Here is a 15,495-nt window from a genome sequence, read left to right on the forward strand (position 1 = left end):
TGTATTAAATTCATGAACAAAATACAAAAATGTATGACAAATCGACTACTGAAAACTACACTATTGTATCTCTTTATGTTTTTGACTTACAGACGTTTAAAGTCGAAAGACACTAAAAATTCCTCTATCAAAGTAAAATAATTTCTTTTCAGCTGTGACTATGAAAAATCATTGAAATTATATAAAGTTTACACTTCTAAAAATGTTCATTTTATTTAATTAATCATATAAAAGGATTTCTATTCATTTTTTGACGGTTTTACGTTGTGATAGTCCCAATTAGAAAGTGAACTCATGTGATTTGTGACAAAACTCAGTTCTTTGAGTATATCATCTACAATTTTTCAGCAATTTGTATTAAATTCATGAACAAAATACAAAAATGTATGACAAATCGACTACTGAAAACTACACTATTGTATCTCTTTATGTTTTTGACTTACAGACGTTTAAAGTCGAAAGACACTAAAAATTCCTCTATCAAAGTAAAATAATTTCTTTTCAGCTGTGACTATGAAAAATTATTGAAATTATATAAAGTTTACACTTCTAAAAATGTTCATTTTATTTAATTAATCATATAAAAGGATTTCTATTGATTTTTTGACGGTTTTACGTTGTGATAGTCCCAATTAGAAAGTGAACTCATGTGATTTGTGACGAAACTCAGTTCTTTGAGTATATCATCTACAATTTTTCAGCAATTTGTATTAAATTCATGAACAAAATACAAAAATGTATGACAAATCGACTACTGAAAACTACACTATTGTATCTCTTTATGTTTTTGACTTACAGACGTTTAAAGTCGAAAGACACTAAAAATTCCTTTATCAAAGTAAAATAATTTCTTTTCAGCTGTGACTATGAAAAATCATTGAAATTATATAAAGTTTACACTTCTAAATGTTCATTTTATTTAATTAATGGTCTAAAATGATTTTTATTCATTTTTTGTTAGTTTTTCCTTTGTAATAGTCCCAATTAGAATATGGACTTGATTTTAGAGAGTACCTGGTTCTTCAGGTATTAACGTTCAAAAAGAACTATTGACAATCATGGTGTGGTCTTAACATTTGAATATTTCCAATCGAAGGCCGGGCAACCGTAAAATGTCACAGCGAAAAAAATTCAGGTCAGGACAACGGCGAAAAAAAGCGTTTCGATGGCCAATTGGCAGACGAGCGAGTCGATAATTATAATCCGCGAACGTTTATTAATTGCTATTCCGATCTTTCAAAGTTCGCGAAGCTTTTCGAGTAGATCAATCACGGGTTCAAGTGGCCAAAATAAACAGCCCCGCAGATTTATGTGCCGGTCCGGAGAAAATTTCATGGTTCGTACGTTCGACTCGGCCGTTTTTGTTTATCCGATATTTTATTTAGATTTATTTAGATTGGATCGCGACGATTGACGAGAATTGCGGGCGTGGCCCGTACGACGGTACAATCTCGATCAAAACTCATCCGGATTGAGCATAAATTACCGTTTTTATTTGCCTTCGGACGGTCTAAAAATGAGTTAACGGGTTTTTTTTCTGCATCGTTAAATTGCAAAATTGAATTATGGACGTGAATGATGCTTTAATAAGACTTGAAAATTATTTTCTTCTTGAAAATCGAGGAGTTTCGTCATAAACTTTGGGACATATTGAAGCTATAAATTACCAAAATTTGTTATTATTGGTCCAAAGTGTAAAAATATTTCGAAATAAAATTTAGAAGAGGTACAAAATTGAATAATAAATCTTTTAAATAGCTTAATGCTGGAATTTTTAATTTTAAACTTGTTGTTAAACCACTTTCAAACTTGTTAAGAAATAATTCCAATTAGTACTTTTGTAGAATGTTTTTAAAAAGTTTATTTAGCTTTTTAAACATTTCTACATTTTTTAATGCTGAACACTTTAATTTTAAACTTGTTATTATAAAATTTTCAGACTTCTTAAGAAATAATTCCAATTAGTACTTTTGTAGAATGTTTTTAAAAAGTTTCTGAAGCTTTTTAAACATTTCTATATTTTTTTAATGTTGAAAACTTTGATTTTAAACCTGTTATTAAACAATTTTCAGACTTCTTAAGAAATATTTCCAATTAGTACTTTTGTACAATGTTTTTAAAAAGTTTCTGAAGCTTTTTAAACATTTCTATATTTTTTTAATGTTGAAAACTTTAATTTTAAACTTGTTATTAAACAATTTTCTTAAGAAATAATTCCAATTAGTACTTTTGTAGAATGTTTTTAAAAAGTTTCTGAAGCTTTTTAAACATTTCTATATTTTTTTAATGCTGAAAACTTCATTTCAAACTTGTTATTAAACAATTTTCAGACTTCTTAAGAAATATTTCCAATTAGTACTTTTGTAGAATGTTTTTAAAAAGTTTCTGAAGCTTTTTAAACATTTCTATATTTTTTTAATGTTGAAAACTTTAATTTTAAACTTGTTATTAAACAATTTTCAGACTTCTTAAGAAATAATTCCAATTAGTACTATTTTGGAATGTTTTTAAAAAGTTTCTATAGCTTTTTTAAACATTTCTACATTTTTTAATGCTGAACACTTTAATTTTAAACTTGTTATTATACAATTTTCAGACTTCTTAAGAAATAATTCCAATTAGTATTTTTGTAGAATGTTTTTAAAAAGTTTCTGTAGCTTTTTAAACATTTCTATATTTTTTTAATGCTGAAAACTTTAATTTTAAACTTGTTATTAAACAATTTTCAGAGTTCCTAAGAAATAATTCCAATTAGTACTTTTGTAGAATGTTTTTAAAAAGTTTCTGAAGCTTTTTAAACATTTGTATATTTTTTTAATGTTGAAAACTTTAATTTTAAACTTATTATTAAACAATTTTCAGACTTCTTAAGAAATAATTCCAATTAGTACTTTTTTAAAATGTTTTTAAAAAGTTTCTGTAGCTTTTTAAACATTTCTACATTTTTTAATTCTGAAAACTTTAATTTTAAACTTGTTATTATACAATTTTCAGACTTCTTAAGAAATAATTCCAATTAGTACTTTTGTAGAATGTTTTTAAAAAGTTTTTATAGTTTTTTAAACATTTCTATATTTTTTAATACTGAAAACTTTAATTTTAAACTTGTTATTAAATAAATTTCAAACTCCTTAAGAAATATTTCAAATAATTACTTTTGTAGAATATTTTTAATAAGTTTCTAAAAGTTTTTGAACATTTCCACATAATGATAATATTAAAAATTATAATTTTAAATTTTTTATTAAAATATCTTTAAAGTTCACCACATTTTGGAAGTTTTCTATATATTTTCAGCAGCATTTTACATGGTTCAGCACCGCATCACTACTGAAAACTGAATTATTAACCTTGTTAATAAAAATTTTCATTAATCCCAACAAATAAAACAATTCATTAATTATTTTCTTGCGCCCCGAAGCCAAGTACGTAGGAAAGGGGCCTTTTCGATTCGACTGTACGTCCTGAAATTCAGCTGAAAGCCCGCCCCGGACCACACCCGCCGACCAATCGCCGGCCGTGTCCGCGCCGCTGAAAGTGTCGCCTACCACGATGACACCATGTGTGAAAATTTCGACTTTCAGTCCGTCATCGTGCGCGTATCCAGGAAAAACGCGGATCCGGAGGCCGCGGTGTGCCGCACGTCGCGCTGATTGCTGTTGTCGTCGGTGTTATTAGTTTTCGGGATTTATATATTGTTTTTGTGCCGCGAAAAACTTTCGCCCGCGGGGATTTCCCCCGAACCTGAGGTCGACGATCCGTTTGTTTTTTTTTTTGTTGTCGTTGCTGTGAATTTTCGTCAGGTAAGTTTGCTTGTCGTTTTTCCGTTTAAAGTTGAGTTTGTTTTGGACGTCGCGTCCGGGATCGACGAAAGTTTCATGCTTGACAAGTATTTCTTGCCCGAGTTTAAACTTGTCAGATTATTTCCAAAGTTTGTATTGTTTAAGTATTAAATTTACATTAGAGAAAATATTTTATTTTTGTAATTAAGTTAAGCTTTGAAACCAACTAGTTTTTTATAGCTGAAAGCTTTCTAAAAGTTTTTAATCCTTATTGAATGTTTCTCCATTTTTAACTACTGAAAACTGTATTTTTAAACTTGTTACTTAACAATTTGTATATTTTTATGAATAATGTTGAATTACTCTTTTTGACAAAGTAAAAATTTTCTGTTCTGACTTTAAGCTTGTCAAATTAATTCATCATCTTTAAAGTTAAATAATAAAATTTAAAACTTGTTGCTTAAGTATTAAATATACATTTCAGTACAATATTTTACTTGTATTATTAAATTAAGTATTGAAACCAGTCAGTTTTTTATATCAGAAAGGTTTCTAAAAGCTCTTGTTCCCCAATTTTTAACAACTGAAAACTGTAATTTTAAACTTGTCAATTAATGATTTATATACTTTTTATGTTGTGTGTATTTTGGAAGAGTGAAAAATCGTACAAATTTGATTGATACCTAACATTCAAACAGGGTGGTGCACAAGCGTCAACACATGGACGATTGGTGATCGTAAATCTTTTTTTGTGCGGGCAGATGCATAGATAACTGTTAAAAGATAAAAATGCAATTTGTCCAAGAGTGCAAAGTATCATGTTACATGTTACACTTCGGGTGATGCCATTTTCTGTTTGTGTGGTCTCTTAATTTAAATAAAATCAAAAAATAAGTCATGAAAATTGATAAAAATATTTGCTACTAAAATTATTTGTATAGTTTTTATATTAAAAAGTTTATTTTTAGCTCCTTGATATTAAATTATTTCAAATATTCAGTTCAGGGACTGAATAATCGGTTTAAAAATATAATAATTGGGAGGAAAATATTTTTATTAATGGTATACTAATTTATGGCAATTTTAAGTAAATTATAAATTTTAATGAGATAATAAATTAGGTCCGACGGATTAAATCATCAAACTTAAATCACGAACATTTTTAGTTGAGTTGTCTAATAAATAAGTTGAAATTATCATTTATAGTATTTTGATATTTTTATAATATATTTTTATCAACTTTAAATTGAAAATGAACCACAAATATTTTTGAATTGTGGTAATAAATTTAAAATAACAGTTTTGACTCTTTAAAAAACATAAAATTTTTGACAAAATAACTTCTTTATACAATATTATAATTTTAAAAATAGTTTAAATATATTTTTTTGAATTAAAAAATTTTTAAAATCTAGATGAACTTTCAGAAAACATTGCAGTTTGTAAATTAGTTAATAACATGTTTAAGATTAAAGTTTTCAGCATTGAAAAATGTAGAAAGTCTCAGGAACCTTTTAAAAACATTCTACAAAAGTACTAATTGATATTATTCCTTAAAAAGTCTGAAAATTGTTTAATAACAAGTTTAAAATTAAAGTATTCAGTATTAAAAAATGTAGAAATGTGTAAAAAGCTACAGAAACTTTTTAAACAATTTTCAGACTTCTTAAGATATAATTCTAATTAGTACTTTTGTAAAATGTTTTTAAAAAGTTTCTGTAACTTTTAAACATTTGTACAATTTTTAATACTGAAAACTTTAAGTTTAAACTTGTTATTAAACAATTTAAAACTTTTTAACAAAAAAATTTCAATTAGTACTTTTGTAGAATGTTTTTAAAAAGGTTCTGTAGCTTTTTACACATTTCTACATTTTTTAATATTGAATAAACTGAATATAACAAGTATAAAATTAATGTTTTCAGTATTAGAAAATGTAGAAATGTTTAAAAAGCTACAGGAACTTATTAAACATATTCTACAAAAGTACTAATTGGAATTATTTCTTAAGAAGTCTGAAAATTGTTTAATAACAAGTTTAAAATTAAAGTTTTCAGCATTAAAAATGTAGAAATGTTTAAAAAGCTTCAGGAACTTTTTAAAAACCTTCTACAAAAGTACTAATTGGAATTATTTGTTAAGATGTCTGAAAATTTTTTAATAACAAGTTTTAAATTAAACTTTTTAGTATTAAAAAATGTAGAAATGTAATAAAAGCTACAGAAACTTTTTAAAAACATTCTACAAAAGTACTAATTGGAATTAGTTGTTATGAAGTCTGAAAATTGTATAATAACAAGTTTAAAATTAATATTTTCAGTATTAAAAATGTAGAAATGTTTAAAAAGCATTCTACATTCTGCAAAAGTATTACTTAACTAATTATTTCTTAAAAAAATTGAAACTTGTTTAATAGCAAGTTTAAAATTATACTTCTTAAGTATTAAAAATGTAAAAATACTTAAAAACTGCAGAAACTTTTTAAAAACATTGGTAATTGGTATTATTTCTTAAGAAGTTTTCAGTATTAAAGAGTGTAGACATTTATAAAAATACTAATTAGAATTACTTCTTAGAAAGCATTGAAAATTTTTTTAACAAATTTTGGATTATGAAAAACTTAATATTCATAAAATTATTATTTGTCAATAATTTAATATTTGAATTTACAAAATCAGAGAAGTTTAGACTTCTTAAGGAGTTTGGAAATTAATCTGTAACAAGAAACAAGTATAATTAATGTATGGTATAAAGTTACTAAATCGTTCTTAAGATATGTATTACTCGTCTGTAAACAGCTTAGCAAAAACATACAACTTGAATTCCAAGTGTGTTAATTAGTAACGAAGATACACCCTGAAAAATCATAAAACACAGGGTGGTATTCCCGTTACCACATGGCCCGCACTTCAGCCAATAAATCAAGAACGTCCGTTTGTTTCGATAAGGCAAACCGTTCAGATAGGATAAACACAATTCGTCAAATGTGTTAAGACTGTTTCAAGGGTCCATATTGTTTGTTTACTTTTCCTCAAATGCGTCTATATACGTGTGTATGTGTGTGTGTGTGTGTGAAAAAATTATGAGAAACAGTTTTATAAATTTACGTTAAAATTCATCAAAATCAATTGTGCTTCCGTTTACAGTTAATTAGCATGCAGTGAACCGCACCGAAGACACGATGCACCATCAGAACTACGCGACGAAGGAGAGCGTCGTCGGCGCCGCGACGCTGGAACCAATTTACCAATCGCAGTTCTGGTATCCGTGCGAAACGAACCAGTACAATCCGAACGTCACGCCCATGAAACAGATCGAAGGTAAAACAGCACAATCAATATCAACCGGCATCACCTTGTCCAATTAACCACGAGCCGCGGGGTGACGCCGGTGATTTAGGTGCGTCGCGACGCCAGTCGTCCTAATTACCCGGTTCCCACTAAATCACGCTCATTAGTCCGAGCACATGGACGCATTAGTTCAAGTCGATTTGATTTACAGCCTGCCTCCAGATCGCGGGGAAGGACCGAAAGGCGTACTCCCCGTTGGATCAGGCCGACGCTCTGTCACTCGACGTCGAACAGGAACGGGAGAACAACAATCGGGTCAACGCCCACAACAAAAATCACAACAGGTATTTACTAAACGATGACGTCATTAGTTTGTGAGGTTAATGTGATGATTGTCTTCAGCGGAGGGGTTTCCCCGGCCCTGACCAACGCCGGCGCCATCCTGGAGATGAAGCAGCTGTGGGACGAGTTCCACTCGCTGGGCACCGAGATGATCGTGACGAAAGCGGGGCGCAGGATGTTCCCCACGTTCCAGGTGAAGTTGTGCGGCCTCGACTTGAATTCGGAGTACATGCTGATGATGGACTTCGTGCCGGTCGACGACAAACGTTACAGATACGCTTTTCACAGGTACTTTACTCGATTTAATTAAAGATTAACTTGGTGTTATATTTGTTGGTTCAGTTCCAGTTGGGTGGTGGCGGGCAAGGCGGACCCCATTTCGCCGCCCAGGATCCACGTGCATCCCGACAGTCCGGCCACCGGATCTCAGTGGATGAAGCAGACGGTTTCCTTTGACAAGTTGAAGCTCACCAACAACCAGTTGGACGACAACGGACACGTACGTCTACTTAAGTCTTCCCCGGAATTGTTTTAACTCCCGTTTCTTTGTTACAGATCATCCTCAATTCGATGCACAGGTACCAGCCCAGATTCCACGTCGTTTATCTGCCACCAAAGGGGAGCGTACAGGATGAGAACTACGAGGAGAAGTTCAGGACGTTCGTGTTCCCTGAGACTGCCTTCACGGCAGTTACTGCCTACCAAAATCACAGGGTAAATAGCTATTTTTAATTCTGGAAATTGGAGTTTATGTTTCCATGGTTTTTGTAGATTACCCAGTTGAAAATAGCCAGCAATCCTTTCGCCAAAGGTTTCAGAGACTGTGATCCAGATGATAGGTGAGTTTTTGAATTACATACTAAAGAATGACGTTATTTAGTTTGAACGTTGGGCGCCAATTTATGAGATTTATAAAAGAAAGGAGATTTCAGTGGAACCAACTGTGTAAAATTTGTACCGATTTCAATAATATTAACTGTTTTTAATTTTTTCTAATAAAACACTCAAATTTATATATTTTTTGAAGTATTTACTAAAGAATTACGTCATTTAGTTTAAACGTTGGGCGCCAATTTGAGAGATATAAAACAAGGAAGATTTCAGTGGAACCAACTGTGTAAAATTTGTACCGATTTCAATAATACTAACTGTTTTTAATTTTTGCTAATAAAACACTTAAATTTATATATTTTTTTAAGTATTTACTGAAGAATTACGTCATTTAGTTTAAACGTTGGGCGCCAATTTGAGAGATATATAAAAGAAAGGAGATTTCAGTGGAAACAACTGTGTAAAATCTTGTACTGATTTTAAGAATACTAACTGATTTAAATTATTCTAATAAAACACTCCAATTTATATTTTTTTTTGAAGTATTTACTGAAGAATTACGTCATTTAGTTTAAACGTTGGGCGCCAATTTTGAGAAATATATAAAAGAAGGAACCAACCGTATAAAATCTTGTACTGATTTCAATAATACTAGCTGCTTTTAAATTTTTCTAATAATACTCAAATTTATATATTTTTTGAAATATTTACTGAAGAATTATGACATTTAGTTTAAACGTTGGGCGCCGATTTTCAAATATATATTAAAGAAGGGAGATTTCAGTAGAACCAACTGTATAAAATCTGGTACTTATTTCAATAATACTAACTGCTTTTAAATTATTCTAATAAAACACTAAAATTTATATATTTTTTGTAGTATTTACTAAAGAATTATGTCATTTAATTTAAACGTTGGGCGCCAATTTGAGAGATATATGTGAAACCATAGAAGAGACGGTGATGTTTTTGATTGTACTGTACTGTACCGTATTTTCTGAGTTGCCCTAAATTTCCCGAACACTTTGAAAATTAATAATACGAGGGTTGACAAAAAGCGTACATAACCTAATGATTTTACGAGCGACCGGCTAAAATAGTATGAGAAATGGGCGGCAATTATTTGGCGAGTGGACGGTTAAACGCGACGATAAATCCGCAAAACTACAAGTACCGAACCGATTTTTGGATCGTAGCCAAAAGGGACATTATTAATTTGAGACTGGGCGCACAATTTGTCACCGTTATTGATGAACTCGAAAATAAACGGTGGCGGTTTTTTACACAAATAAAATGGATTTTAATTCGTATTTAATATCAAACAGACGGCGTCGGATCGGAAAGCAAGTCGACCGGGGCTAATAAAGTGTCGTGCGCCGTCGAATATTTTTCGGTAATTTGGCACTAAATACTGTGAAACGGCCCGTTCCACTGATATATATGACATGTCGGGATCGTTGCGTGACACTTTGGGGCACCCACGAAACCGCGTCGGGTATTTTTAGACGGGACGGTTGCACGTTGCACAAAGCGCCCGAGATCCGACGGCACTTGTCTAACGGATTAAGTTATTTAAATGTTTTGACAGAACTAATCCGATACTTTTTCTAAATAAGCATTACTTTACGTTCCGTAATTTATATCTGCGGGTGGTGTTTTAAATTTTGCGCCAAAACCTTTTAATATTGTGACGTCATTTATTAGTAAATAACTGTGACAAGTTTTATGAATGTGTTTTTATTTTAAGGATTTATTCTGAGAAAATTGAATGAGACACAAACATGCGAATTTCACCATTCAATTCAGCATATTTTAAAATATAAATTGCGTTAATTTTATTAAAAAATCTTAAGACATTAATATTTCACAGCAAAAGAACTAAAGTGATCAGTAAACAAAACTTCGGTTTAGTCAATGTTTTTTCTAATTTTGAGGGATAATTCTGTAAAAACCTAAATAGATACAAACATGCGAATTTCACCATTCAATTCAGCATATTTTAAAATATTAATTGCGTTAATTTTATTAAAAAATCTTAAGACATGAATATTTCACAGCTTAAGAACTAACGTATTAAGTAAACAAAACTTCTGTTTTATCAATGTTTTTTCTAATTTTGAGGGTTTATTCTGTAAAAACCTAAATAGATACACACATGCGAATTTCACCATTCAATTCAGCATATTTTAAAATATTAATTGCGTTAATTTTATTAAAAAATCTTAAGACATGAATATTTCACAGCAAAAGAACTAAAGTGATCAGTAAACAAAACTTCGGTTTAGTCAATGTTTTTTCTAATTTTGAGAGATCATTCTGTGAAAACCTAAAGAGATACAAACATGCGAATTTCAACATTCAATTTAGCATATTTTAAAGTAATGAGTCTTTTAATTTCATTAAAAAATCTTAAGACATGAATATTTCACAGCAAAAGAACTAAAGTGATCAGTAAACAAAACTTCGGTTTAGTCAATGTTTTTTCTAATTTTGAGGGATCATTCTGTGAAAACCTAAACAAATATAAACATGCGAATTTCACCATTCAATACAGCATATTTTAAAGTATTGAGTCTGTTAATTCCATTAAAAAATCTTAAGACATGAATATTTCACAGCATAAGAACTAAAGTGTTCAGTTAAACTAAACTTCAGTTGTCAATGTTTATTCTGAAAAAACTTAACCTTTTTTTGTTTTTAGTTGTTGAAATTATTGTTTATTTATTTGTAAATATCAAAAACAAAATATGTGTTATAAGTCTGCAATAAAAAAAAAACATTTAGTCACCCATCAATCATCTCAGACAATTCCGGAGATTTCAAACACTCAAGTAAAAGAAAAAACTGTTAAAAATGAACCATTTTCCAGTGAGAATTTTTAATCGAACTCGTCCGATTTCGGCTCCGTCTTATTTTTACATTGTTTATCCGATCGGGCCGAACCAATAAACACGTCATAACGTCCCGAAATTTTTTCACGAATTTGAAACGGACCAAGAGGCCGCCGCATCACCGTTCCCGATTTTTATCCGTTGTGCGAGACGCGCCGCGCGAATGTCTATTCTCGGTCCCCGGGCGAAATTAATGGCCCGAAAGTATTCGGAGGCATTTGTCTCGTCCCTCTTACAAATAGACGCCGTCAGGGTGGGAATTTTTTCGTGGCAATTAGTACCGAACATATCGTTACTTGTGTTACTTATTTTGAAATCTGACGCGGGCCACGTCTCGTTCCTTTAACGTTTCTATTTTCATTAAAGAGGCGAATTATTAGGGGAAATTTCATTTTTTAAATTTTTCAGCATATTATGTAGTACAAAATTCAGTTCAGAGTTTGTTCTGGGGAAATTAAAAGAGATAAAAACGTGCAGTTTTCACCATTTAATTCAGCATATTTAAAAGTATAAACTCAGATAATTTTATAAAAAAATTTCATAAAATAAATATTTGGCAGTATGAAAACGGAAGAGTTCTTTGAACAGATCTCCTGTTTTGTGAATGCTTTGTTCTCAGGGTTTGTTCTGCGGAAATTAAAAGAGATAAAAACATACAGTTTTCACCATTTAATTCATCATATTTAAAAGTATAAATTCAGTTAATTTTATTAAAAAATCTCAAAAAATAAATATTTGGCTGTATGAAAACCAAAGAGTTCCTTGGACAGATCTTCTGTTTTGTGAATGCTTTGTTTTCAATGTTTGTTCTGGGCAAACTAAAAAAGACAACAATATGCAGTTTTCACCATTTAATTCATCATATTTAAAAGTATACACTCAGTTAATTTTATTAAAAAATCTCAAAAAATAAATATTTGGCAGTATGAAAACCAAAGAGTTCCTTGGACAGATCTTCTGTTTTGTGAATGCCTTGTTTTCAGCGATTGTTCTGGTCAAACTAAAAGAGACAACAATATGCAGTTTTCATCATTTAATTCAGCATATTTAAAAGTATAATCTTAGTTAGTTTTATTTAAAAACCTCAAAAAATAAATATTTGGCAGTATGAAAACCAAAGAGTTCCTTGGACAGATCTTCTGTTTTGTGAATGCCCTGTTTTCAGCGATTGTTCTGGTCAAACTAAAAGAGACAACAATATGCAGTTTTCACCATTTAATTCAGCATATTTAAAAGTATAATCTTAGTTAGTTTTATTTAAAAACCTCAAAAAATAAATATTTGGCAGTATGAAAACCAAAGAGTTCTTAGGACAGATCCCCTGTTTTGTGAATGCTTTGTTTTCAGGGCTTGTTCTGGGGAAATTAAAAGAAATAAAAACATGCAGTTTTCACCATTTAATTAAGCATATCTAAAAGTATAAATTCAATTAATTTTATTAAAAAATCTCATAAAATAAATATTTGACAGTATGACAACCGAAGAGTTGTTTGGACAGATCCCCTGTTTTGTGAATGCTTTGTTTTCAGGGTTTGTTCTGGGGGAAAATAAAAAAAATAAAAACATGCAGTTTACACCATTTAATTCATCATATTTAAAAGTATCAACGTAGTTAATTTTATTAAAAAATCTCACAAGATAAATATTTGGCAGTATGAAAACCAAAGTGTTCTTTGGACAGATCTTCTGTTTTGTGAATGCTTTGTTTTCAGGGTTTGTTTTAGGGAAACTAAAAAAGATAAAAACATGCAGTTTTCACCATTTAATTTAGCATATTTAAAAGTATAAACTCAGTTAATTTTATTAAAAAATCTTATAAAATAAATATTTGACAGTATGATAACAAAAGAGTTCTTTATACAGATCTTCTATTTCTATATTTGAGACAAATGATTGAAGTAAAATTAATAAAATGATGAATTTTTGTTTCAGCTCGTCGGAGGCGATTAACCAGACGTCTTCGAGCCAGCGTCCCAGAACGACGTCCAGATCGACGCCGAATAACTGCACCAAAGGTAAAGGAAAAAAAAATAGAACATTCAAGTAAATTTATGAAGTAAACGTGCCCCATAAAAACGGTATTTGTTTACAATAAAAATCCGCTCCTTAAAACCAGTTAAAAGACACTCATCCCATAACGTGGGACCGTGTAAACACAATTACAAGAGTGTTTGGATTACGGTAAGTAAGGCCAATCGTAAAGCCCGCTTGTTTTATAAACACCAGCGACTGTTAAAGTGGCGTACGTAATTTTGTTTGGCACATGTCCTCGCTAACAGACTACATAAATCATTCGGGAAATGGGCCCTAAAAACCCCATGTAAACTTCGGCCACCGCCGAATGATTTTCGACGTTTATTACGGCGCAGATAAAATAATCGAAACTCAACTTAACTTACGTTGTTGCAGACGAGGAAACGTTGGACACGTCGCACCATTCCGACATCTACGCCAACCGGTACCAGAACCACCAGCCCAACGCGTCGTTGCTGCCCTCCAACATAGTGGGCACGGGGCTGGGACCCATAGGACAACCCTATTCGGGTGAAATATGCAATTACGGTCCCATGTATCACTCGCACAATCTCTTGCACAATTACAACGCCGTTTACGGCGGCGAGAAGATAAGGAGTCCGAATTTCGGACGCGTGTACGGGAATTATCCGCCGTTTTACGGGAACAATCCCAATTTCAGGAACTCGTACGATTTCACACCTAGATAAGTATTTTTTTTATTGTATCGTATTTTATAGGAAGATTAGATGTGCCTTGAACGTACCAAAGATATATTTTATTAGACGTGTATTTGTAAAGATATTATTATATTTATTTCGGTGTTTTGTAAATAAACGTTTTATTCCACAGCAGCAGTTTCATTAAATTAATTTTTCATTTTGACGGTCCGTTCTGAGAAAATTAAGGAAACTGAAAACATGCAGTTTCCACCATTCAATTCAGCATATTTTGAAGTATTGATTATGTTAACTTCATTAAAAAATCTTTTTAAATGAGTATTTCACAGCATAAAAACTAAGTGGTTATTTAGGTAAATCATCATTTTGTGAATACTTTTTCATTTTGACGGTCCATTCTGAAAAAACTAAGGAAACTGAAAACATGCAGTTTCCACCATTCAATTCAGCATATTTTGAAGTATTGATTATGTTAACTTCATTAAAAAATCTTAAAAAATGAATATTTCACAGGATAAAAACTAAGCAGTTCTTTAGGTAAATCATCATTTTGTGAATACTTTTTCATTTTGTCGGTCCATTCTGAGAAAACTAATGGAGATGGAAACATACAGTTTCCATCATTCATTTCACTATATTTTGAAGTATAGATCTTGTTAGTTTCATTGAAAAATCTTAAGAAATGAATATTTCACAGCATAAAAACTAAGAAGTTCTTTAGGTAAATCATCATTTTGTGAATACTTTTTCATTTTGACGGTCCATTCTGAGAAAACTAAGGGAGGTGGAAACATGCAGTTTCTACCATTGAATTCAGCATATTTTAAAGTGTTTATTTTACTAATTTCATTAAAGAATCTTACGAAATGAATATTTCACAACATAAATACTAAGCAATTCTTTAGGTAAATTATCATTTTGTGAATAATTTTTCTTTTTGACGGTCCATTCTGAGAAAATTAAAAGAGATGAAAACATGCAGTTTCCACCATTCAATTCAGCATATTTTGAAGTATTAATTATGTTAATATCATTAAAATATCTTAAGAATTGAATATTTCACAGGATTAAAACTAAATAGTCCTTTAAGAAAATAATTTTCTTTCAGTTTTTTTCATGTTTCTTTGAGAAAATTAAATTATAACTCCTAGGTTTTGTGAATGGGGGTGACAATATCAAAGGGTACCACTCCAATTTTGGCAACAACAGACTATTATACGTGTATTTGTCATATTTATTTCTGTTTCATGTAAATAAATATTTATTCCACATCTTCAGTTTTATTCTGTCAAGTAAATCTCGACTAATGACTTTTAGATTACTTCAGCCGTGCCCACTTTGAACTGTCACCCAACCGTTGATTGACAAACTCTCTAATTACCCAAAAAACCTAATGATCGATCGGTTCTTAATACCAGATTCTTGTAAGGAATGCAAGCACGTGTTCAACAAGTTGTTCCACGTTAAGTTTAATTTTAAACGGGTTTTAATGTTTCGCGACGGTACATTTAATTTAACCGTTTTCGTTTGAAGACATCAGACAATCAAAAACTGCGGTTTATCGTGCGTTTATCGTTAAATTTCGAATTTTGATGCGTTCGTTGTTTGTTGTGGTCGTAAAATTAATGAAGAGGTTCAAGATTCGGTTTAGTGTCTGTTTTAGAGG

The 15,495-nt window shown here is 30.8% G+C and overlaps 1 protein-coding gene across 1 annotated transcript; it reads left to right on the top strand.

Moving 5' to 3' along the window:
* Positions 1-3,602: 3,602 nt before the first annotated feature.
* Positions 3,603-14,000, top strand: LOC109597903 (T-box transcription factor TBX1-A). The gene is made up of 9 exons (XM_020013688.2): positions 3,603-3,803; positions 6,929-7,102; positions 7,284-7,416; positions 7,475-7,702; positions 7,757-7,913; positions 7,970-8,128; positions 8,186-8,253; positions 13,069-13,151; positions 13,546-14,000. Exons 2-9 carry the CDS (start codon positions 6,964-6,966, stop codon positions 13,857-13,859), a joined length of 1,281 nt encoding a protein of 426 aa, XP_019869247.2. The 5' UTR covers positions 3,603-3,803; positions 6,929-6,963; the 3' UTR covers positions 13,860-14,000.
* Positions 14,001-15,495: the final 1,495 nt, after the last annotated feature.

Source organism: Aethina tumida, chromosome 6, assembly GCF_024364675.1.
Source record: "Aethina tumida isolate Nest 87 chromosome 6, icAetTumi1.1, whole genome shotgun sequence".
Lineage (NCBI taxonomy): Eukaryota > Metazoa > Arthropoda > Insecta > Coleoptera > Nitidulidae > Aethina > Aethina tumida.

Bases quoted from the DNA above. Each gene is read 5' to 3' on its own strand.
- LOC109597903 (XM_020013688.2), top strand. From the start codon at position 6,964: ATGCACCATCAGAACTACGCGACGAAGGAGAGCGTCGTCGGCGCCGCG. The intron at 7,103-7,283 runs GTAAAACAGCAC...TTTGATTTACAG, and splicing joins GCCCATGAAACAGATCGAAG to CCTGCCTCCAGATCGCGGGG. The intron at 7,914-7,969 runs GTACGTCTACTT...TCTTTGTTACAG, and splicing joins AGTTGGACGACAACGGACAC to ATCATCCTCAATTCGATGCA.